Source organism: Myzus persicae, unplaced genomic scaffold (genome assembly GCF_001856785.1).
Source record: "Myzus persicae strain clone G006 unplaced genomic scaffold, MPER_G0061.0, whole genome shotgun sequence".
Taxonomy (NCBI): Eukaryota; Metazoa; Arthropoda; class Insecta; order Hemiptera; family Aphididae; genus Myzus; species Myzus persicae.
The window spans coordinates 72,098-93,869 of NW_019102766.1; the positions used below are offsets into that span (position 1 = coordinate 72,098).

General features: G+C 31.8%; 1 protein-coding gene across 2 annotated transcripts in view; it reads left to right on the top strand.

The window, feature by feature from the left end:
* Nucleotides 1-21,772, top strand: part of LOC111033097 — a 124,704-nt gene that overhangs the window by 60,422 nt on the left and 42,510 nt on the right. The window contains exon 5 of one of the 2 annotated variants that reach the window (XM_022313695.1): nucleotides 17,624-17,647. The exons of the other annotated variant lie outside the window; for it this stretch is intronic. Coding sequence (XP_022169387.1) covers nucleotides 17,624-17,647 — 24 coding nt within the window. The remainder of the gene's footprint in view (nucleotides 1-17,623; nucleotides 17,648-21,772) is intronic. 2 annotated transcript variants of the gene reach the window in all.

A 21,772-nucleotide genomic window follows, 5' to 3' on the forward strand; every position in this document is an offset into this window, starting at 1 on the left:
ATTACGGTTATGGCGCTGAACGCTGCATAAAGTGCGCATAGTGTACAATGTGGACCGCGGCTATCGTTTTCTGGTAAAAATAATAAAACATTTTTTGTTTTTAGTGATGTGTGGAAATAGTAGTGTAATACCAATAATAATAATAGTTGCAATTACAATTATAATTTATAATACCAGGCATTATCGAATGTAGTATAGCCTTTACGTATACGTGCGCGTACCGAACAGAATCGCGAAATAATCACGGACTCTAAGTATATGATGGAAAAATATTCGATGGCGCGACTGTTGGATTTCTAAAACCATATTATTTATATTAAATGATGATGATTTCAAACGGTTATTCTGGCTGAAATACCAAAACCAGTTCGAAAAATGTAAACAATGAACAGATAATTCGTTGAAAAATGTTAACACCTCTTTGAATGTAAGGAATTTTTTTTCTCCGTTCAGTTATGCACAAATTACGCTTATAAAATATAAGACGACAGTCAACAAGTTTGCAGCGTGGACAAAATATTTTATTTCTATTACCCTTTACACAACCAAATATTTTCTTTATCGATTTATTATTTTTTTTTTAGAAATCTTCTTTAGAACCTTCTTACGCAAAATTCCCAAGTCAATTATTTGTTGTTCAGCTTTTAAAATTTATTAAAAAATATACAATAATACGTAATCTACGTTTGATTTATTTAGATATAAGTTTTCATCGGGGATTAAAGAATTGTCAACCCTTAAATTATATAAAAAACAAAAATAAATATAGATAGATACGTGTATGCGAGAGTATGTGATGTATATAATACCTATACAAAGTATACATATTTATTTTTTTGTCAAAACTATAAAATGTATTTCAAATAACAAACAAGTATTTTACCATTGGGTGTTACGTAATAAGATACACGAGGATAACCAGGTTTATAAAAATAAAAAGGAGAAATTACACGTCTGTAGTTTCGTCTCGTGTTACCATTGACCTCACGCGTTAAAATTATAATTTCATTACTTATTTCGTAAACTATATCACTTACAATTGAATATTTATTAATTCATTATATTGCGTGTCATTTATAGATAATAATATGTTGTTCTGTACAGGGTTTCTATCATAATTCATACCTCCCCTCACCCATCACCAATGAAAATAATTGTTCCATAAATTTCGTTTTTCATGAACGTGCATGTACACACAAGTGTACACTTGCGATTCAAATGAATACTATTCAATTTTGGTTGCCATGTGATATTTACTAGTCCTATACAATATACATACATAATGTTCATAACTCATAAGACATCGATTATAGTATTGTGTAAACAATATCTGCATAAAAATATTGTTATGTTAACCGTACAATGTAAATACGTTTAAACGAGCTTTAACGCTTACACACAATATATGTCGCACTTATGTCGATTGAAAGTCGAATATATTATTATATACTATATACATAATCATTCGAATTTCGAATTTAATGTATTCATTTTTTGTAAAATTTATTTATAAGCAACAAATGGCTTTTATTTACGTACGAAATTAACGACGATAATATTATAGCCAAAAAAATATCCTTTAATCAATTTTTGTGTTGAAAATAATATACGTGCACACAATGAGCTTTATTGTGAGAGAGGTACAATATCTATATTATATATATATAGGTTAATTATATGACATAAAAATATGCTTTTTTGGTTGATATATATATATATTGTATATATATAATGGTCGTATACCTTATCTGTCTCATTTGAGTTGTACTACTTACGTGACTATTATAGATGTTTGAACAAGGTTCACTGATATTTCTGCAGTTGCCGGATGCGGGAATTTGTCATAGGAAGTTTATCGGGATGTTAGGTGTAATATGTGAAATTTTGGCTATTTCGTATTTAATCGGGTATTAATAATCTTCTGTATTTCGGTATATAGTTTGGCCGTTTCGCGTTTGCCGTGAAAGGTGAAAGTCTATATATATATATATGTGTGCAGAGGTGTTTTTGTACATAGGCACACTGCAGTGGCAGTATATATATATAACATCTCTATACATTATACATATATATGGACACATATTCATACACATATACGTATTGAAAAACTTGTATTTTATTTGTGTTTGTTTTTCTTCTCCTCCCCCTCCCCCTCTTCTCCGCAAGAGTTTGATTTTGTAAGTCCATACGTGTGGGTTTTACGAGGTGATCGTGTATATATATACACAAGAGTGTGTCCAGTTCAGAGTTTTTCTCCGCGTGTACATAAAAAGCAGTGGCCGAAGAAAATACACTCGTATATAATTTAATATAATGTATATATAGATACCTATATACATTCTCTGAGACTTTTGGTCGAGTATTACTCTTTATTTGGAGTGGATGTGTGTGATATATTTTACCCTTTTGGGTAATGGCGTGCCCTGCAAGTGATAGGTTTGGTTTACCGTAACGAGTCCCCGAGACAATATTATGACGTGCAAGTAGTTTTTGCAGTAAAACATTGTTCATCCGAAACCGAAGAGAAAAAAATCGTCCAGATGAAAACCCTCTCCGTCTATCAAAATATAACGCATTTAAGCTCAATTTCGGGCAGCTCATATGCCAACGCATCCGTCCGTTGATCAATAAAATATCAAAGGTGGCCACCATTAACGGTATTGTCAGTGCCAAGTTAAAAAGTTTATTTTAAAAAAACTTTTCAACTTGACTAGTCAAAATGAATCCATTGTAACGAGTACAAACTTGGTTCGTTTCAGTTGATTTGAAAATTCATAATTCTCACAATCACTGTATTATAAGTATATGCGCTGCAGCCCAGCTGGGAATTAAAATAATAAACCTCTTTTTATCCGAGTTGGGTCAATGTATAATTCTTCTCCACATTAACTTTAAACTGTTATTATAGTTAAATAATTTATTGTTTGTCAACTATTTACATAATTGTGTTAGCGTTCTCTTAACTCAATTAATTTAAGGTAATTTTTTTCATTAACCCGTCCGCGCCTTTGCAGTATATTACTCTCGCGCATATGACGTTACATAATTTATGTAGGTACACCGCGTACACAGCGGCAGTGTATAGTATAATAATAATATATAATGTGATAATATATGACGACAATATAATACACACTTGACTTGTGCGTACCTGCCTATATATATTTAATATATGGAAAACGTCGAGTATGATTCACGCCCCGCGATTTCTTGTTGTTCAATTCGATCAGGTACCGCGACGTTGTATTGTAGGTACTTACGTCATTACTATTATTATTAATATTATTATTATTATTATTATATTATTATTACTATTATTCGCCACCCCCGTCGAAACGTCTTCGCCGCCGACATTATAATATTATACACTGACGCACACTCGCTCGCCCACCACCGACGTCGACGACGACGACGACTACCCTTATAGCGTTACACTTATCCCGCGACCACGGAAAGGTGTGTACCTATGTGTGTGTATATACGTATAATGCGTCATCGTCGTCCTCTGACGTCATCCGTGCTCGGTGTTCCGAAGCGGCGGCGGCAGCGGCTTACGGGGAGGGTGTCAAATTGACCGGATGGCAATATTTCCTCCCCGCGACACCGACACGCGAACGAGCGCTCTCGCAAATGGGCGAAAAACCGATTCCGCCTTGCGGGGGATGAAGTCGCGTGGTATCTGCTGTATGTATATAGTTGGGTACTGCGAAATAACTTAATAATAATAATATTTTACCGTTCAATTCGCCGCCATGTCTTTTAAGAGTGCTTTGTACTCACCGCGTGTGCATCAGTTGTTTCTGTGTTTTACGTAATGTGGCAAGTATCATACGTATCGAATTCTCACATATTATAGTTTGGTTATTATTTGAGCAGATTTACTTATGATGGCTCTTCGCTGTTAGAGCACAGTGCTCAAGCAAAGGGAAACATTGTTTTTTCATATTTGTATTTTAAAACGAGTTGTTATGTGGTACTTGAATAGTTCATTTTTTTAAACTTGTATATAACTAAAAAAACTCTTCACTCGAGCGAAGTTTAACGCAGTCATACATTCCTCTACACTAATTCGATAATAAGTAAAATATTTGCTCTTATACTAACTAAAGAAGAATTGTTGTAAGAATCCGTTGTGTATGTATATCAACGCACACCAAAATGTACGATCAGCAGTTTTTTTTCAATTTTTAAGTGAGTTATGAGGATTTTCAAATATTAAGCGGCGTGCATTTGCGTTGACCGATTCGAGGTTAGGTTAGGTTGGAAGGTTTCGAGCCATCGCGGTTTTTCCCTGAGACATGTCGCTGCAGATTTTTCACTAAACTTCGGGGGGAGTGTTCATCTCCTAAGGATGAAGAATCAATCAAGTTGCGCGTTTTATGAAGGCAGTACGTAAAGATTGGCGTTTGTCGTGTGGCTCAAATATTTTTAAAAACCTGCATTACCGATATAATTCTGACTACAGTTTGTTTGCGTGAGCGGTACAGAGAAAAATGAAGTCGCCCATCCCTATATAGAAAGACTAAATATGTACGCGATCCCGCGAAATGCTCTGTAAATATATACCCGCAATATTGTTTTGTCAAGTGCATATAATTATGTTGTATACATATATACATTATACATATTCTCTTATAATATACGGACATAAGATTTAAAGCATTTTATGGTATTACAGTGAATTGGAGACTATTAAACGTTTTGTAAATATTATATTATACGACGTATACGCTTTATTGTCGCATTTCGATCTCGTCCTTTAACACCGGTAAAATTCATTTCTATCTACCTATGTTATATTTCTTTTGTAGTTTTAAACGAGATGCGATGTCGTTGTTTCGCTTTTTACGGTCTTAATTGGTTCTTTATAAAGACGAATCATATACATTGCTAATCTGCATTCAAAAGTTTGTAAAGGATCATTGTGTACACGATTGTTTGATAAACATACAAATTACAGTCGGATTTTTTTCATTTTGTTGATAGTATTGCATAGAATATTATCAAAGTGTATTTGTTCAGACTTCTGCAGAGCTAAGTTAGTTCATAAAAACATTTATTTACTCTGCTTACAACTTTCAATATTATTAACTGATTTTAAATACATAGTGTCTTCTTTATATATACGTAGAATATAAAACAAATAATATGGTTAAAATAATAATAATAAAAAACAAATTTAAGCTGTATACATACTTTTTAGTATAAGAAACTTTTTTTGGAAAACAAGAGAAAAGTCAATAAATTTTCAAAGTTCTTCTAAACTATACATAATAAAAACAGAGGGGAAAATTATTGTGAAATATTATAATATTCTTGAATCAAGGGCGAATCCCCTCTTAGAAAATTACTCCACCCATTTTAATAATTTGCATTAAATTATTTTTATAAAGCACGGTTTAATGTCGTTTCTGCGTTTCATTATTTCCTTCATTTAATACTTGACATTTTCGAGCTCAAATATTTGTCACTTGAACTACAACAACAACAACAAATATACAATAATGCATAAATATTTATACTTTTCACGTCATTTTTTTTTTTAATTTGGTTTTTGTGTTAGCTGTCACTGATTTTAAGTAATATTTTTTTATTTATGTAGACATTTCAATAAACATATTAATATTATTTTTTTCGTACCTAGTAAGATCTACGTGCAAATGCCGTGGTCTATAAGTTTACGCACTGTATGCCTATATACGTGTGTTCGTCGTGTGTGATGTATATTTAACGCGTAAAAGACTCTCATTGTGTCGGAAAACACTAACGTTTTTGAAAGTATTTCTTAAACATAATTTTTAAGTTACAAAATTGTTTTTAAGTCATATATACTTTTATTCGAAAAATGTTGTTTTTTGACGACAAAATAGTGAACAATATTTTCAAAAACATTAATAGTTTCATTTGAAATAATGAGTGGGTCTTATACGTTAAACGGATCATTCGGTGTATATAATATATATTAAACGGTGATTACACGTCGGATTTGCAATCCTCCTCGTTCTGTATCTATATCGTATTATATGCGCAGTATATGCGTGTAAGAAACCGCACACATTTTCGAGATTAAACTATAATAAAGAGAGCAATAAAAATGGAAAACCGACTCGTACGGATTCTTTTATGGTTTTTATCGTTACAATATGTATACATATATCGTTATTATTATGTCATTTTGTATTTATGCGGCGGACGGTCGTAACATCGACGTGCTCTTCCGGTTCATTACAACCCCCCTCCCCGCCGTTGTATATAACATTATGGTAATCATTCAACAATGTCGTATGTTATAGTGGTTTGTAGTTATTCTCCACGAAAATCGGAAAACCCTCAAATTAAACGAAAGCCGTTTTGCGTCACATTATAGATATAATATCGCTCGTGTCCGCAAAAGCAGGGTACGCAGAAGAAGTTAAGCTGTTGCGCATGCGCAAAGTGCAAGAGTTGAAACATTTTCAAGAATCTATGATCCAACAGTTAAGTCTCAAGTCCTACAAACAAAATCCAAAAATATGATCAATGTACTAAATAATATATAAGTAACTAAGTTATAGGGTGTACCTTATTTTTGGGGAACACGCGGTATACTATAATGTGTTTAAAATAATAATAATTCGTTTATAATAGGCGATATAATATTATATAGTGCTGCGTATTATTATAATATCTTTTGCAGGGCTGTCCGTCGAAAATCGTATAATGAAATTTTTATAGTGGGTACTTATAGTTTTTATGATACCCATATTATAGTCATACATTTAAGTATAGTTATCTGATTTTGACGGTCGGTTTTATACAACGACATGTGTGTACCTGTTATATTATAACAATAATAGTAGTAATAATAATATAATATTTTCGCGTCCTCTTATCATCATTATATATATATATATATTATATATATATATATATATGTGTGTGTGTGTGTACAATACCGCATTTTAGGTGCCTGCCTACTTGACGACGGTGGTGGGCACCTGTTAATGTTATTGCCCGGGCGTAAACACTTATGTACTTACAATATAATAAATTAGTTGGTTTCATTTTTTTGATTGGAAATAATACTGTGTCATATCTTATCTTCGAATAATATAACTCGATGTACGTAGGTACATTTAAAAAATAATAAAACTTAGGATTTAACTAGCTATAGCTATAAACAAATTTACGTTTTAATATTTCGTAAGTTGTACGACTATTGATGACGTGATTATAATGAATACGTTGTCCAATGGTACGACGTTTATTCCAAGCCTTTTATTTATTTTACTCATTAAATACCAAATTAATATAAATTTTAATTTACATAATTATATTCTCATATCAAAGGAATAAGATTTTAACATAATTAAATTTTTTTAACTATTATTAACTCTCGTTCAAAAATTTAAAAGCCTTAAAATAATGCATATAAATCATTTTTTTGTCAATGATAAAGCTCTTTCCCGGTGAGATTGTTTCTGCCGAAATTGGCCGTGATCTACGATGAGTACAAAGTAACAAGAGTGTCTGGAGAATGGATTTGTGTTCGACACGTCAAAGAGAAAGCTTAAAAAACTGCAAGATTTGTGACCCGTAAGGTCCAACAACTAGGTCAACTGATATTTTTCATACTTGTGCTTTTGTACACTGCGGTTCATCTTCAAAAATGTTGAACACATTTTTTTGTTCATCTCACATTGTCAATTCCACTTGACCCGGCGTCTGTAAAATTATGATTTTTAATACATCACCTATAGACACTATGGGCGAATCGCACATAAGTTTGTTGAACTCAGCTCCTAAAATATTTTGTAAGCAACCCAACTAACATTGTTTTAATTAAATTGTTTTGCTTATCACGTGTAAAGTGTAAACAATCACAGATAAAGATTATTTTAGTATCATACAACATTTCGTCTACTAGAAATTCACCAATGTTACATTATAGTATTATGAATTATAATATTTAAATACAAATTTTTAACAGGTAAATTATTGAAGAAAAGTTTGAAGTTGGTTTTAAAATTAAAATTCCTAATTAAGTTTTACAATGATGTATTACTTAATTCCTGTAACTTATTAATATATATATATTTGTATATTATTATATTAGTCGATAAAAACCGGTGGCTCAGTAAAAAACCTCAAACATGGCACGACTATAGGTATATATATATATGATATGTATGTAGATTAGACATTGAACGCGTAGATTACATTTTGAAAAGCTAATGGTTATTATTTTTAATTTTCTAGTAGTTTTCGAGAAATTGTACCATTGACATGTAAACACGAACGTGTTAAACGAGTACAACATGCCTACATGCATATAGTTTTAAGGAGATATTAATATGCATTCGAGTTGACTGAGTTCGGACTAGGGTTTTTTACCATATTATTGATCTATTTCGTTATTATTAAATCATTGTATTATTATCTAGATAATATTATAAGCGAATACTTACCACTAGATTATTAGTCTCTCGTTTTCATAAGAATTTTGTCGCGCCTAAGACCTCAGCTCGTTTTCTACTGAGTATAGTTGACACAATATAATATTGTAGTAAGTACATTCAAAATAATATATTTTTCATGCGAAGCTTAAAAGAATACACACATATTATGTGCCCAACTCTGCGCGGTGGACTTAACCTTCTGAATGTATTTATACACACGTCCTTGTAATGTGCCGGCTACACTATTTGTATGTATGTACAATGAAAACTATATATTATGTACTATATTAATAACATATTTCGTTAAAGGTCTGAAACAAAAAAAATGTATATTATTATTATCATTATAATTTGTATAAAATAAAAACGTAGGAAAATACTATAAAATGTTACCATTTGGGCGGCACTGGCTTCATTATGCAAGTCTTCCAAGCCTTGTAAAAAATCTCCTGTTCACAAACTGTACATACACTGGTTGTAAAAATAAATATTTATGGACTGTTTATTCTCCAAAAAAAAGATTTAAAAAAAAATCAACGAAGGAAGTCGCTGGTCTACTGTGCAGCAGCGTTTGGTAAATTTTGAGTGTATCTCGTCAATAAGTAGGTACTGAATAGTTTTGTTAGTTTTTTAACCAAAGATAATCATTAATTATTGCTTATGATAAACAATTTTGAGCAGAGACACACCGCCAGCATTTCTAATGACATTCTATAATTTAATATAGATCTAAGTAATTTTTTCCAAAAACATAATTGCTCATACTATAATATTATTAATTATACTATTATACGAAGGTGGCTGGTGATTTTAAAACGTTATATAGGTCCTAATGATTAATAGGTAATTTTAATTAATAATTATTGCTAGGCTAACCTAATACGAACCTTAAATACCAACCGAAGAAATTGAAAATATGAAATGTGTATATCGAGCTAAAAAGGAATCAAAATGTAAATATAATAAATATATATTATATATTTGTATCAACTAGCCAAATTTTCTAACCCATAAAGTACCCTAAAAGTTGAATCTTTTTTTTTATATTAATTCAAAAAGTGATGTAATATGGCACAAAAAAGAAACGCATTTTTAAACCAATACATTCATAGCTCCGCTCAGAATCTAAAACATAATATAAAACAAACGAGTGATCTCATAATATATTGCATATATATATATACAATATACATGTGTGTATATTATATTATGTACAAAAACTATGAAATCATGTATATGTACCTATAGAAAAACCTATCTGGTTGTATCTGCATTAATCTGCAGGGTGAATCCTACAACAAAGGTTTACACAACGTTGGAATAAATGCAAATGACGCGTATGTGATCGTTTTAGAGAGAAAAAGTTAAAAGAACTTTTTTCCAATCATAAAAATCATCTGATATAAATGCAAAACTACAAATCTAAAATGTATATAGGTACTACGTTATTCGAGAATTTATTTTAGGAATATTACTTATTATATTATTATTATTATTATTATTATTATTACTATTATTATTATGACCTTACGATTATTTTATTTTTATGGTTAATAGATTTTATTTTATTAGTTAAAAACTTTTGATCATAAAGTACCTAATTTTGAAAACACGAACAAATACAATTTACCGAACCCTATATTATTATTTATTTTATTAACAGAGAGCAAGACCCTTCAAATAACTATTTATTTTGTACAATATTTTACGTTTTACGAATATTTACAACAAAGTGCTTTAATTAATTGAATGTTCGAATTACCTACGTATAATTTATTTTAGAATCCATATAGCTTGTGCGATGTAATGACAGAAGGTGTATAACACTATGAATATTTATCATGAAAATAAAACATCATTGATATGACTTTGAAGTTTGTGTAGGTTAAAACCATACATCATGTGTATACATTATACATATTAAATTTAACAAATATTATAACGTTATAATAATATTCATATTTTTTGAAAAATTATAAAAAAAAATATTATCATAAATTTAAAGTCTCGTTAAAATTGTATTTAAAAAATAATAAATTGGGAAACACTCTTAGGTGTATAGAAGAGGTTTTGAGTGCGTACCTCGTCATTGAGTAGATCAATATAGTGTCTTCAAAAAAAATTCTGAACGAAGGCGATGGGAGGATCAGAATCTATAGCAGGGTTTTAGTTTAAATGTAATACTATATTACTATTATTATAACGTTTTTTTCATTCGTTAGGTTCAACAACACTGCTGACAGAAATATTAAGTATAACTATGTCAAATATCGACGTAAGGACCTATAATGACGGTATGCGTGAATAGGATCGTGGTATATAGTATATATAACTTAAGATTTCAAATTATGGAAATGTAGTTTTGATATTTTTTGAATAAATTACTGTAAGCACAACTTACAAGGAGCCTCGAAATATTTGAGCTTTTTGACATTTTTATTCTAACATGTCTAGACGGCGACGATGCTAGTATATATATATTCTGTGGACATAGTTTCTATGGTTATTTGTTATTACTTATTACTTATTATTTCTTAATATCGTCTATCTTAGTCCTTGTCTAGAAAAGTGGGTAATGTTAATCACCTATACTTTTAACAAAGTATACTAGATCAAAGTTGGTTTTCCCTTACCTGCAACCTCAAATTTGAACAAAAATTTCTGCTCCAAAACTCAATGACTGCGGACAAAATGTCCGCGCATTTTTAATGCGCAAATCGATACGACAATAAACATCAAACGAATCCTTTTTTATAATGTTGACAGCGAGTTTATACAGAAATAACAATATAATTATTACAAATATTATTTCTGCGCTATAAAAGTCGAGTGTTGTGTAGGTTCAACATATTATACGAGTACAATGGCAATGATTTGAATTGTATGTGACAGTTTCTATTATTATTGTTATTAATTTTTTTTTTTGATACAAATAACGATTTCAAAATATTTAAACAAGGCGTTAAGACACGTTTAAACAGAAATGTTTACTCTTTTTAAGCCCCCCGCGGCTACGTCATATCGGCGGCGGCCGCCGCGGTATTGATGCGGCTTAAATACATTAATATTATTATTATTATTATAATGTCATTCGCTTTTTTTTTTGTAAAAGTATCGTGCCGCACCATTGTGCACATACCACTCTCTGCGTGGCGAAGAAATCAATCGAACGTTTTAACTTTTCAATTTGATATTACAATATCACTTTATGGGTGTACAATTAAATATTAAGGTTTTCTATGCGTACACCTCTACATATTATATATAATTATATCGTCTTGGCGGGCGTATACCTACACAGCGTTTAGTGTTAACATATAGGTAATTTATTTTCATCCGTGCGCCTTCCACAATGTATAATAATAATAATTGTATAATAATAACGTGTGTGTAATAAAATAATACCACAGTATTCAAACAAAATCGACCTCGCGGGGATGACTGAGCTGCTGTCACACGCCTTTACAGTTTTGTTAAAACTTATGTTATTAATTATTATATATATATTATGCTTCCGAAAATTGTAGTAGGTACCTACCTACCAGCTGTACATATATAGACGACACATTCGTTTTAGACCTATCCGACTGTATAGAACGCGTTTTATTCGCGTTTATATAACTGCCATATAAATATATAATAGTATAATATAATAATGTATACATAATATAATATATATAATTGATTATTCAAAAAATGTTTCGAGTTTTCAAACGTTTTTATTTTTTGTTTTTACTATTGCTGCTGTTATTCAAGAAAACCACATTTGCATAGTTGTTTAGAAATTTAATAATAAATATACTTTATTTGATGTACAAATAATACCAAAACGTGAATTACATTAAACAAATTTATTAGGTTGTTGTGTGTTCTGTACGAAAATAAAACTAATACTATATCATTTTATAGCAATACTACTATTAACCTAAACATTAAAATGTCTATTGTCGACATCCACACTTTTGTATTGCAATCGGTAAATAATTAATGAAAACTCCGAAATAACTGCTATAAGCTAATGCTCGTTTTGTAAAATTGTTTATTTGAAAATCAATAGTTTTTTAGCGGCGTTCTCCGCTAAAAGTTTCAGTGGAAGGGAAGTGAAATATGATTGTATTCTCGTAAACTTTTGACGGTTTTTAGATTTTAAATAAATCCCAAAAACTCGACTTATTTGCATACTTAATACCCGCGTCCAAAAGGTTTATATAGCCGGCTTTGAAAATCCCCATTTTATACTGTTTTTCCGCTGCAAACGGTGCGCGAAGTCTCGTTTCTTTTTTATACTCGTATATGAACAACGTAAACTGCGATTTTTCGGGCGTACGTAATGACTTTGATAGCCGCCCGGCCGAGTGAAAGTCGCTGGTATAGTTGGTCCCGATGAAAGTAGAGTGCCCGTCCTTTCCCTCGTATATATTATATGTATATAACGTATAATGCCTACTGTACGTGTAATAATATTATATTATATATAATACCTACGCTGCGGGTACGATATAGGTACCTCTATATATCTGCTGTATATTGGTCGTCGAACAATATTATATATATTATACTCGTATCGATGATAAAAATGTATAATGTGTAATATTATTTCGATTGCTTTGGACAGAAAAAAACAATCCGCAGTCTAGTCTACTTGGTATATTACAGGGTGAATCACCGAGCTCATTCTCCTTTCATCCCTCTCCTTCAATGCAGTAAATCGTGATTTAATTTTTGGAACTTTTGAACCCAGGTAGGCAGAGACCGTATTTTAAATTTGTTTAGATGTTTTTACCTTTGGAGGTACAGATTTTGCCGACTTCAAATGAGAACAACCTTTTCTACTGTAAATTATTCAGTGGATAATAATTGTTTTGGAACTGTGACGAATCTGATGACACTTCTTAAGTATAATACCTATAAACACTCTCAAGAATTTAAAAATATAGCATTTAAGTTTATTTAGAAATTCCAAAAATCAGAATTAATTTTTAAATAAAAAAAATGGGAGTGAGCAATGTTCACTGAGCATGCTTGGGGTGTTTACCCTGTATAATACTTATCATTATAGAGTACTATAATTGTATGCCTTTCGAGTCTATTCAGCCGACGTAACAACATAATGGACAACAGATAAATAAATAGATATACGTGTATTCTTTGATGTATCATTTTAATGTACTATCATCCGCGATATAAAATGTTATCCCACATTACATGACTTCTGAAAATCCCTCGTTTTAGTAAAACTGACTCTGTTGTTGGCATTATCTGTAAATAACAATTTCGACTGTAGATCCGATACGAATAGTATATAGTTTGAAAATCGTCTATATAATTTCAAATATTTTAATAGCCTGCAATATAGGCCGTATAAAACTCGTATTTATTTGTATTGTTGCTATAAATTGTATTTGATTTATCACTATATATTATCATATCCAATTTACATTTATACCAACTTTCAGCACATAATAATTTTCTAATCTGCAGCGACAAAAAGTAAATAGCACATTATACCATGTTTGGTCTCCGGTTTGGTTAACTGTTTTCAATGTATATTATTTGTACTTACAATAACTGTTAACCGTAAAAACAAATTTTGTAAACGATAATGGATGCGAAAAACCGCTTATCGTCGACGACATTAATATGATATATAATATTATACAGGTGTATTCCCTCTTTGCAGGTACTCGTATACTTTGTGTCTATTTAATTGTAAAGATTATTTGTTTACTCTCGTGAGTTACACACACACACTTACACAATTACACATATTATTGTATACCTACGCGCGATGACTAACGTATATTATATGTTCATTAAAATAATTTTATTATCTGCTATGCAACACTGGTTATTATTATTTTTTATCGTTCGTTAAAAATATTCTACAACATAATAGTATTATTTAAACATCTCAAACGTTTATATTATAATATAATAAACATTATATTTTTATAGAAGCAGTAAGTCCCCGGTGTCGGTAGAGATTTAATATTGCGCGTAAAAGACTCGTGGGAGTAATGAAAGTTAAACCTTACACGTGTATTATTGGTATTTGCACAGCTTTTGTCAATATAATAATATAATAACTGTTTACACGATTAAAAAAAAAAGATATATTCCCGTACCTATACGATACACCTTTTTTTATTGAGCTTCTATGCGCACTGTGTATATAGTGTGCATATATATATATGACTTTTAACTTTATGTAATATGTCCACTTGTATATTATGTATAAAGTGTATGTAATTTGACAATTCCGCGTCACAATATGCACATAAGGTTTTGATTATAATCGAACCCACCCTTCTATTCTACTCAGCTAGAGGCGGCCTGTTATATGTTTTCAATGTTTTCATCGTCAAATTTTACATATATTCGATGTACAGGGTGATTTATAAAACATGCCAACCCACTTTTGTTCGGTTCTTTAATAACAATTTTGATTTTAGGCATTTTTTAGTTACTTATGGACCATATTTTCAAATGCTCATGTTTATTATACCATTTAAAGAGGGTCTGTACCCAGTTGTGGTTATACAAATCTCATATTTTATTTTTCAATTGAACCCAACATTTTTTAGTCATTTACTGCACATATTGTTATGCATATGATTTTTTTTTTAATTATTACGTATCTATAAATCGAAATTGTAATGAGTACCTACTTTCTAATTATAAAAAATATATTTACAAAAGATATAATAAACTTTTAAAATATGGTCTTACAAATGTATACATTATGTATGCAATATAGAATTTATATAGACCTATTCATATAATATATTAAGACAATATTTTTACAAATTATAAAATTGTGTTAATAACATTTTAGTTACCTAGGTACATATATCATCATTAAAAAAAAGAAGTTGGTCTTGCGCTCCTCAAACGGTATATTATTACTAATTTTAACATAGGTACTCTGATAACTATAAGTTCACTTATAAATTCCAAGAATCAGAATTCATTATTGAAGGAAAAAACCCTTGGGTGAGCGAATCACTCTGTATAATATACGTTTTACGTTTCTACTGCCTCGAGTACTGAGAAAAATAATTTACATCGATTCTGTTTATGTTTAATATCGTATTATAATGCATTCCGCGGTATGTGTATGTGTGTGTCATAAACAGAATACATTAGTATAACGTTGCGCAAAAATTCGTTTGTCACAAAACGAGCGTAAAGGGACGCTTAACAGAATAATAATAATAATAATAATAATCGGTACCTCTGTATATATTCATACAATATTCTCGTTATACTTGCGCAATTCATATAATATGATATATTGTATGTATTCGGTAGGTATTAACAACCCATAATATGTGTTCGCACTCGAAAACAACAACGCTTCGATGCTGTACTTTTGAACTGTACAACTCTGCGAAAATTATAGCTCATAATATACATTATATAAAAGTTCAAGTGTAAGAATAAAACTTATATTTGTATGAAAATACTATTATAACGACTCGATAAAATGTATCCGCGTGCTGGCCCTAAAAAATCATAAAACGCGGCCAAAGCGATGACAAACGGTAGACTACCGCGGTATAGTGTACGTACAATGTTTAGTATGACCTATACCTGTATTACCATTTACCAGGTACCAAAGCGCAAATATGCGACGGTGAACGATCACTGCGACGAGATCCGCGCAGACGTGCCTTGCAATCACTTATTTGTATGGCGCAGTTCTTTTTAAATGGTCTGCAGACGATTGTGGCCACATATTGTTAAAGTACGAAAAGCGTTTCAAAACGATTGTTCCGATTCCAAAATATGATTTTCTTTGTACAATTTGAATAGGTAATTCAAAGTTAGGATAAGTCATAGCTATAGGTTACAATTACGTTTTCTTACAATGTTTGCAAATGTTCTGTGTGTAGTGTAACGACCATATTATTACTTTCACAGCACACTGCACGTTAAGCCAATAGTCGAATTTCGTATAAACCTGTTGAAGCATGTCGACCTCTCCTAATCTGCAAGTTGCAGGTGGTGCCAACAACGCGACTTTTGAGTTCGTTGAGATCATCTCCGCTGCGAAGGAGAGGTGGTACACGAATACAGAGTATTTTATGTACCCCCAAAGAAACGAATCACAGACCGCAGTAAGGTCCGGAGAACAGAGCGAACAAAGTGCTTATGTTTATGAAAAAAACATTATTATTGATATTCCTCATAGATTATTGTGTGCCGTGCGAGTAATAATTGCGCATTAAAGTCACGCATTGAACATTTGTAAACATTGCAACAAAAACTTAATGTAATTGCTAACCTAACCTGTAATCAGTACTACAAATTTAACAACAAATATCACTTTTTGAAATCGGGATGAATCAACTTATTGGAACACACTGTCTGTACATCTAAATAAAATGCACTTATTATTACGTCATTGTTTTAACGTCCCGGAGAGTCTGTTTAAAGTATATTATTTATTGATTTTCCTACATAACGAACTTTGTGTACAAGTATAACCCAATCTATTATAAATAATTGCGGGAATATTAATAATTTAAATTTATTATATATTATGCATTTTCCGACGTTGTGCAGCGTTGGCTGGAATTTAAACTCGCTTGATACAATATAATAATATACCTACAGTCTTGTTTTTTACTCTCAGTAGATATTTCATTCTTGCTCGTAGTTTATACATTATGATTTGTATAATTTCCTTTTAATACCGCTGAATGAATGGTGTTCCGTTGTATATTGTCGGTTCGCAAATTATTGATAATAAATACATGAAAATGTATGTATAATACTGTATGATTAATACTGCACATTGTCGCGGTCTATATCCGTAAAACCTATTCCGAACAATTTATAATTTTATACCATTGCTATGATGATTGATGATGTAATTGTTAATTGATTGTTTAAAAACTAAATCAACGTCATGATAGGAGGAGGGAGGGTAAATCGTCTGTCGTGTAAATGAATTTAAAATTAATAATTTGATTTATAGTTTCGCAGTTTATTACTGCGTTATTGTTTCTCTGTCCTTTGAATGTATCTGCAGTAGCCATCGTATAAATTATGCAGGTGGCACCAGGCGCGTACCAAACTAGGGGGTAGCAAACTCCCCCCCCCCGCTTTTTAAAATATAAACATTATTTATAGTTTTGCCTAAAAAATAATAATGATTGAAATTGTATTTTGTTTTACAGGGAAACAATTCTATGAACATAAACGTAAGACAGATTTTAATATTATTTTTTTTACAAGGTACTTACTGTAACTCTAATTTATAATATGTACCTGCCTAATTTTACTAAGTTTTAGAGTTAAATAGATGCTCGTTTATTAAATTGTACTATTATCGGATTGGAACGGGGCATACTTTACACTAATATCATATATATAGGTATTCTTAGCCGCCGTATCGAATCAAGTATCGTTATATAGTTGTGGTTCGTGCAGTGTATAATATTGTACCCATCTGCTGGTACCTATGTGTTTAAAGGGCGAGTTTGACGTGTGATATATAGGTACATATATTATAGTGTTGGATCTCAAATCTCAATTATACACACACACATATATATATAGGTATATACTTACGGAAGCGTAGGTATAGGTGTATATGTGTGTGTACACACTGTGCGTATGCCAAAATAGACAATGGATGTATTAGCCGCAGTGCCTATATAGTTCGAACAACAATGGGTCAACCGGAGCAAATTAGACGGTATATAATAATATTATAATAGCGTTGAACACAGAGGAAACGAACACACACACACACACATGTAAACATCCATCGAGCGACTATTATTACTGCGCACGGTGGATATCTCTCGAGTGGTGTGTGTATACTATGGCTGGCACCCGGCCACGGGAAAGGTTATATTATAGTGGCGAGTGGAGTCGACGATACTATAATCGATGTTGAAAAAAAACACGTCCCAAGTAAAAGTACGATCTGGAAACGTACATAATATAGTAATTCTTCGCGTTTATATAGGTGTCACGAGCCGGCCGAGACGTCCCCGCAACGAGTCGTGAGGCGGTAGCAATAAAATAATAGATACCTATGCGTGTTGTCACTGTCATATAAAACATAAAGGCATGTTACCACTACAAGTATAGTTAAAGGCAAGCCTGGGCATGAACTAGTTAAAAAGTTGAGTTAGTTTTAACTTTTTACCTTAACTTTTTCAAATTAAATTTTCATTACCTTGATCTTTGACTTAACTAATTATTATTGATATATAGGCTTAATGACCAGCAGTTACTTTTAATGAAATCCAAGTTACGTACATTTATAAATAGTTGTATAATAAATATAGTAAATATAAATATAACTTAAGTTAGTGTGTTACTTAAAATAATTAAGATCCCTGTTAACTTTCAACTTTTTAAAATGTCTTAAATTGACTTAACTTAGCTCAGTTAAAAATTATCATTAACTTGCCCAGGCTTGGTTATAGGTACCTATCTAATGCAAAGGAGGGGGAGGGGGTGACTGGTCGAACCGCGCATTGTATCGTCTTTTGAAACACTCTTCGGACGAAAACCGTACGTATTTGTTGTACCTCAAAGTTCAAGTGAAACCTCCGAAAAGTGGACAACATTTCAGAATTCAGATGTTTTATACGGTAGTATATATTATACAATTTTTGTAAAACATTAAAAAAAGGAACTGGAGACAGATAATATACTAATAGGGGTGGCCTTCGCACGCGTTTTTGGCGATGACCACTATTACCACTTTCGGTTAGTTTATGGTTTCGGTATGGTAATGATCCTATATTATTGCGTTGTTCGACCATAATTTACCCGTTTTTATCACTGCATTTTTCGTCATACAAATTACATTGTTTTAGCACGCGGACGTCGTCGGGCGCCGCGCCGCCGGTCCGCCCTTGTCCTGCAGCTCATATAATAATCAATCGCACTTTATGCGACACTGCAGTTTAGCCAATAGCAATAATATTATGTGTGTCCTCGTTATTATTTCGACTCATTAGAATTAATTTCCAAATCTCAAAACGTTATCAACTTTTTATTAACACACGGAAAATATAATATATAGGTATATGTGCAATAATAATATAATATGTGATCGGATAGAGTTGGAGCAGATAATATCGTCGTCGGGTGAAATTATTTAGAGCGCTAAAATCGACATGATATAATACATAACTTATTAAATTATGTTTAGCATAATATTACATTATAACATGCGTCTCGAAATCGTACTTAATCTATGCATACATCATGATATTTAGGCATATTTCAGACCTCAGTTTGATTTCATAAATGTATAGGTACCTCCTGTAATGTAAATTATGTGTTTCCTCGGACGTGCGTGTCCTTGCTGCGAGTTGTATATATGACTGCTAGCTCGCAAACAACCTATAGGGGGTACCATATATTACACGAGCACCTAAGCGTGATAAATGCTCTTAAAACCTGCGCAAGTGCATCATCTCTCTCAAACTACTACAGGTTTGCCCATGTATCATAATATAATATATGTTTTAATTAGAAACCATCCGTCGCCCTTAGGCCGTCACGCACGACTGTAGTATTGTGACGATAGCATTACACTTTACTATAGGTGATAATCGATTTATTTATTTTCGTTTGAGTCTCTGTGGACTTATATTGTCATATTGATTCATGTAATGTGTAACTAATTTCACTAATTATTTTCCAAAGACAAGACCATGATAGAATTATGTTGTCCGATGATGATAATTATTATATTTTTATGTTATTATCGCGCTCATAATATTATATCGTGTTGCTGTGTACCGCAGACATTCGTAATTCGTTTGGTACGCTGCTCGTGTACATAATACAGGATTTTTGTCGGCGGACTGTTTACGGCGATGTTTAGTAAATTATTTAATCGCATTAACAACAAAATATTTCGCCGCACGTTATGCGTATGAAAGTTATACGAGTGCGGCGCGCAGACGCATTCGTATGGAATGAATCTCATTTCGCATTCCAATTGAATAGAACTCATTCACAGTATTGCTGACGTGCTCGAACGTTTTGTTTGGTGTATATATATTCTACTTAAATCGTTATTCTTCTGGTTTGACTTCTTTATCGTTCGAAACCGTATGGGAATATTGTTTACGACCGCCTTAAATGCGCAAAAGAGACGGACGATTTGCAGTATTGGAAATTATTGTTTTTTCTTTATTTGACAATTTTTCATTTATTTTATCTGCATCCCCCCCCCTGGACATGTTGTTTTATATACTTGCAATATTTTCGTATCCAGCGCCGTTACCTGCAGCCACAATATATATATGTTATATATAATAAACTATGTGCGAATTTATATATATATGTAGTGTAGACTGTAAATATACTACTACGTATGGTATGTGTGTATAGGTAGTAAATCTATATAGTAATAAATATATAAACATTAACCGTTTCAACTATACTTAACGACTCTCGAGAGCGGTTATTGTGGTCCACCTCATCGATGCTTCTAAATAAAGTTCAAACTTTTTAATTTGAGGCCTGCTGCAGACTTGTCCATTTTGTGTTCCACAATGTATTAATAATGTGCATCGCGTGCGCACAATGTTCACTAAAACTTTCCGCCTATATATAAGCATTATTATATATACAGGATGATTCACCGAGCATATTATGTTCATCCCTCTTTAAAAATGACAATTTTAATCAAATTCTGAGTTTTTGGAATTTTTAAGTTTACCTAATTAAATGCCATCATATTTGCATATATAACTACAATATAGTCGTATCATTAAAGCTCCCATAGTTTTTAGCCAACTATCATGGACTATATACCTAATTTATAAACTGTATTAGTAGGCACTCTTGTTTTATGACTCGGCAACTATTATGCTCGTTGGAATTTCAATTTAAACACATTAATACTTCCAAAAAAATCATACAGTAAAGGCCAAAAATTAAAATTTGGATAAATGGATCAGGTACTAAAAATGGGGATAGTATGCTCGTCGAATCGCTCTGTATATCATCTCGTACGTGAAATGGTTATCGACTTATCGTAATATCGTGTGTTGTCCTCTGTTTTCCCAATGCGACATGATAATGCACACCACCCGTGTTAATGTATTTTTATTGCGAATAATTAACCCTTTCCCACGGGCTATACATACATACCCTCGACGGTTTCACTGGTGCTATTATTGCGCAATCACTCCTCTTCGCACGAATACAATTAAAAACGTTTTACCGGAGAATAATTCATTTGATTTACATGGGGCTTATTGACGAGACCGCTGCAACAACGTGCGCAGACCTAAAAACCTATAATATTAATACAATTGTATTATTATTATTTTCATGCCATTTTT